Source organism: Engraulis encrasicolus, chromosome 8, assembly GCF_034702125.1.
Source record: "Engraulis encrasicolus isolate BLACKSEA-1 chromosome 8, IST_EnEncr_1.0, whole genome shotgun sequence".
Lineage (NCBI taxonomy): Eukaryota > Metazoa > Chordata > Actinopteri > Clupeiformes > Engraulidae > Engraulis > Engraulis encrasicolus.
In genome coordinates, this window is record NC_085864.1 from 25,848,793 (window position 1) to 25,853,792 (window position 5,000).

Consider the following 5,000-nt stretch of genomic DNA (forward strand, 5'->3'; position numbering starts at 1 on the left):
CATAGGCACACATGCGTGCACGCACACACACGCATGCACACACGCACACACAGAAACACAGACACACACACACACACACACACACACACACACACACACACACACACACACACACACACACACACACACACACACATACACACACACACACACACACACACACACACACACACACACACACACACACACACACACACACACACACACACACACACACACACACAAACACAGAGAAGCACACAGAAACACTGACACAATAATCACACACACCTTCACAACAGACTTCTCTGGTTTTAAAGGCTCCTTATCATACGTACCATAGCTTGATAAGTCAGTCCCTCTTTTATCACTGTACCAAATGACTCACACCAGGAGGAAGGACTGTGCCCTTCTCAAAACCTAGTGCAGTGCACTTCCAAGTGTATCAGCCTAATTAGTCACGCCCAGTGATTGGATACTCTTTGGTGAACTCTACGGAATATCCAATCACGGGGTGTGACTAATAAAAAGTATCCAATCACTAGGCGTGACTAATTAGGCTGATACACTTGGAAGAGCACTGCACTAGGTTTTGAGAAGGGCCCACTGTGTCCTGTCAGCGTGCCACCACCCAGCGACTGAGTGCGGTTAAGATGAGTTCTTCAGAAGCCCCACCTTGTACAGGAACAAGGCCAACCATGACAGAAGGTGGCCTTATCAGTTGCAGCGTGGTGGTTTTAAATGTGATGGTTCGATGAGGCCGTTCAAGAGCATGACCAGAGCATTAAAGGCTTTTTGTTTTTTTTCCTTCTCAGGAGGATCTTGTCTTTACGACAAGCCCTGGATTCGTTATAGTCACACCCAAATGACAAAGCTTAGCAGTAAGTTAGACAGAAGATTTGTGTTGATTGTGTGCTTCTTATTCAAGATACAGTGAGTACCTCCCCCTTAGTGTGGCAAAGCAGGCTCTTTGGTGTTGTTTTAAGAGCCTTGCTATTACTCGTAGCCATATACATATTACCCACTACTTTCTGGTGGGGAGAAATGTGACATGTGAATTTGCTAATTGCCTGAAGACAGCATTCAGACTTAGTTTTAGATTTAAGCCGCACTAGGCAATTCTCGAAATGCATGCCGAGATGCCTGGCTGAAAATCGACTTTGTTACGAAATACACAGATGCAGTCACGAAGGTGATTAGTGATAATTAATGAATGAATAATTTTAAAAAACAATCAAAGAGTAGAACAAGAGTAGAAAATGACTTTAAATTATATGTAAATTGAACGAAATGGACACCAGCAGGAGTGGCACATCTGGCCAGTTACTAGGAGGCAATCTCATCCTTTTTGTTTGTTCGTTTTGCTTTTTTGCTTAATTTCCCTTCTAATTCAATGTTTCCAATCCCACCCAGAGATATTCTCTAGCCCTCCATCTGGCTTTCATGCAGTTGCCTGGTGGAGCACTGCAGGGAAAAAAAATATGTCATCAGCAGAGGTGCTACAGTATTGTACGGTCGTTCCAACCTGGCTCCCAACCTCTCCATTGGCTCGTCTTGCCACCTGGCTGTGTGACACATGAGAGGGTGGATTGTAGTAAAATACAGACCTCTACAAAGTTATGTACAAACTAGAATGACCCGCTAATTCTAATTCATTAATGCCATTATAAGAGTGACAAACCTCACACGGGTGAAATATTCACTATGCCCAGACCAAACAACAAAGCAGCCAAAAAAAATGCCAGGAGCCAATCCATCCCTGACCGTTAACACGGCATACACGGCAAATGACACGCTAAAATGTGAGAAATTCGTCTTTGAGCAGAGGGTGAAATCTGAAATTGAGTAGATGGTAAATATGACATTGAGCCGAGGTGCTACAATACTCTCATCCCAGCCTCCCTGCTTGCTCCCGGTGTGATACACCACAGTCGAAAGCAGAGCGGAGGCCTGCAATGATTGCTACTCTTGGCTGCTCTTGGCACCTGGCTGTGTGACATGAGATGAGGTGGATTACCTGTCTGCTGTCTGGCTCGGTGGGAGTCTTGGCCCATTTGGCAACAGCAGGAGACACCCTGATCAGGGTAAGGCTAGTGTCTTTGTCACCGCTCCTCTCTGCTCCACCACCAGTTCTTGGCCCATTAAAAGAAGAAGAAAACATCCGTTGCAACTGTTGCTGCTCATCGATTTATTCAACACAAAGTTCCGCCTCAGGTCGAAATGTTGTGTTGAGTAAATCGGTGAGCAGCAACAGTGTGCAGATTTTTCCACCTCCTCTCTGCTCCACCACAGTTCCCCTTTTCTGGCTTCGCGTAGCCTAGTGTTTCTCAACGTGGGCGCTACAGACCCCCCAGGGGGCGTTGTGGAGTCCTAGGGGGGGGAGTTGAGAAGGATACAGCTGAGTGGGGGCGGGGCTTAGTTGTCATTGGGTGGCATTAGTGTATTTTATTTTTCAATAGTAAGGGGGGAGTTGGCAGACTCATGATGAGGTCAAGGGGCCGTCACCAGGCTTATGATGAGTTCAAGGGACCGTCACCAGGCTTATGATGAGGTCAAGGAGGCGTTTGTTCAAAAAAGGTTGGGAACCACTGGCGTAGCTGCTCTGTAGTCATTAAACCCTTACCTAGTCTAAGGGTAGTGTCTTTGTCACTGCTCCTCTCTGCTCCACCACGGTTCCTCTGTTCTGGCTTCGCGTAGTCGCTCTGGAGTCGTTAAACCCTTTTCCTGGACTGCAAAAGTGAAGTAGGGGTGTGGAGGAGGAGGAGGTATGACTGTGTGTGTGTGTGTGTGTGTGTTTGTGCGTGCGTGCGTGCGTGCGTGTGTGTGTGTTTGTGTGTGTGTGGGTGCGTGTGTGCGTGCGTGCGTGCGTGCGTGCGTGCGTGCGTGCGTGCGTGTGTGTGTGTGTGCATGTGTGTGTGTGTGCATGTGCGTGTCTGTGTCTGTGTCTGTGTCTCTGTGTGCGACCGTGTGTGTGTGTGTGTGTGTGTGTGACCGTTTTATTAGGAGGTTCCTCTTCTCTTTTCCTGGACATTCCTGACTGAGACGGGCGTAGGGAAAGGGAAGGCAGGAGGGAGAGAGAGCGCGGGAGGGAGGGAGGGAGGGAGAGAGAGACGCGAGACGGGGAAGCCGGACGGAGAGAGAGAGCCCAGGAGTGTCCCCTCCAGGAAGCCCCTGGTTGGAGGAAGCTGCTTATCATGGAACTAACACATTCGGAGGCAGATAAGTGCGTAGAAGGATGTTCGCCCCATAGGGCAAGCTCCTCCACTCTCTACTGCACTCTTTCCGACATTTCCCCCCCTCTCTAATCAGGGCTCATCATCGCCTGCACGTGTCACCGATGCAAATTGGTGGGGGCTTTTTCGAGCCAGTTGCAGAGCGGAGCTTTCCACCAGTGGAAAAGATTGTATGCTGTACTTGGGGGCGGGAGGGGGGGTGGGGGGTTGGGGGGGAGGGTGCTTTGCTTTGCAGAGATAAGTTAGGGATCGTTTCTCTGTGTGCATGTGTGTGTGCAGTTGTGTGAGCCATGTGTTCCTGCCATGTGTGTTTGTGTGTGTGTGTGTGTGTGTGTGGGTTGGTATGTGTTCGTGTATGTTGGGGGGGTGTTAAAAAAATCGTTGCGTGTGTCGTGAGAGTCCGCTATCACTGTTGTTTTTTTCCCCCCTCTCTTCCCTCCTCCGCAGGCTGTCCCAAGACCTGAGGGAGAAGGAGGAGAGCTGGTTGTCATGCCAACGGAGATGTGAGGCGTTGCAGGAGCAGCTGTTGGCGTGGCAACAGAAGCACGAGGAGATGACCCGCAGTCTCCGACGGGCGGAGGGCGAGGGCACCACCCTGACACAAGCCCTGGAGCAAGCAGCCGCCCGCGCCACCGCCACGGAGGCACAGAGGTCGACACTCTCAGTTTTCACCCATTTCTGGGGTCACTATCCAGCTGACCTGACTTACATAGAGTTCTCAGTCGTGTTCCCTGTAAAAACGATTTGCTGTGTATACACAGTAAAAAGTGCAGTGTGAATTTTACACTTAGAGAGTTGATTGAACATCTTCTAGAGTGTATTTGGTCCTGGAGTACTCTGTAAGCGTTGAATCAACGCTGCACTTTTTACTGTGTAGATGCATTGTTTTGTACATTCTATACGGATAATCTTTTTCAACCGTCAGTCATTTTTTCAAAGGTCAGCAGCATCAGCTGTGAATGACTCATGTACTGTATCTCAGAGAGTGATGCACAGTACATTATTCCCCAGCTATACTGTACACACACACCACCCCCAAGCACATGCTGTACAGCACACAGCCTCGTGAACACATACAACACTCAATACCCATGCAAATAAGAAACAAAAAAGAAGCCCGTATTCTAATGCTTTATGTAAAGGTGTACACGTAAGACATGAAATAACACATGTTTAACATACAGTATGTCACATTTCATGTTAATGAGCGTGATTTTTGATTGGCATTCCTTTTTTGCAATCTTATTTATTTTTAATGGGAACATCTCATGGAGATGGATGAAGTGATGGTGATATGCACAATATTTGTGATGTCATGTTTTAAAAGTCTTGTGTAAACACCTTCTAGTAAAGTGTTACCAAGCAGACTACCTGAATCTTTTCCCATTTGTATAGCTTGACAAACAGGGCCGGATTCAGATGGCCGGGGGTCCCTTTGGCTACACGTTGCGATGGGCCCCCCATAGAAAAAAAATCACGACAAAATTACATAAACAGTGTCCTAATACTGAGCTATAAATTAAGTCTGCCAATTATAGAGAGGAGTATTACCAAGAGATGATTTTTTCAAAACTGCATGTGCAATTCATCAAAATTGTCCCCCCCCAACCTTGACCAATCAGTGGGCCCCTGGCAGGTGGGGGCCCCTAGGCTCCAGCCATCTAGGCTCCATCCATCTAGCCTGTGTGTTAATATGGCCCTGTTGACAAATATGCTCATTATTACGAGCAGAATGTTGAGGCACCTAAACAGATAGGCATGGCTTAATAGGTTTCAGTTGTTCCTGTG

The 5,000-nt window shown here is 47.9% G+C and overlaps 1 protein-coding gene across 1 annotated transcript in view; it reads left to right on the top strand.

Annotated features, from left to right (window-relative positions):
• lekr1 (leucine, glutamate and lysine rich 1) overlaps positions 1-5,000 on the top strand; it is a 167,091-nt gene that overhangs the window by 126,240 nt on the left and 35,851 nt on the right. Inside the window, exon 9 of the mRNA XM_063205317.1 lies at positions 3,660-3,863. Within this exon, the coding sequence (XP_063061387.1) occupies positions 3,660-3,863 (204 nt within the window). The remainder of the gene's footprint in view (positions 1-3,659; positions 3,864-5,000) is intronic.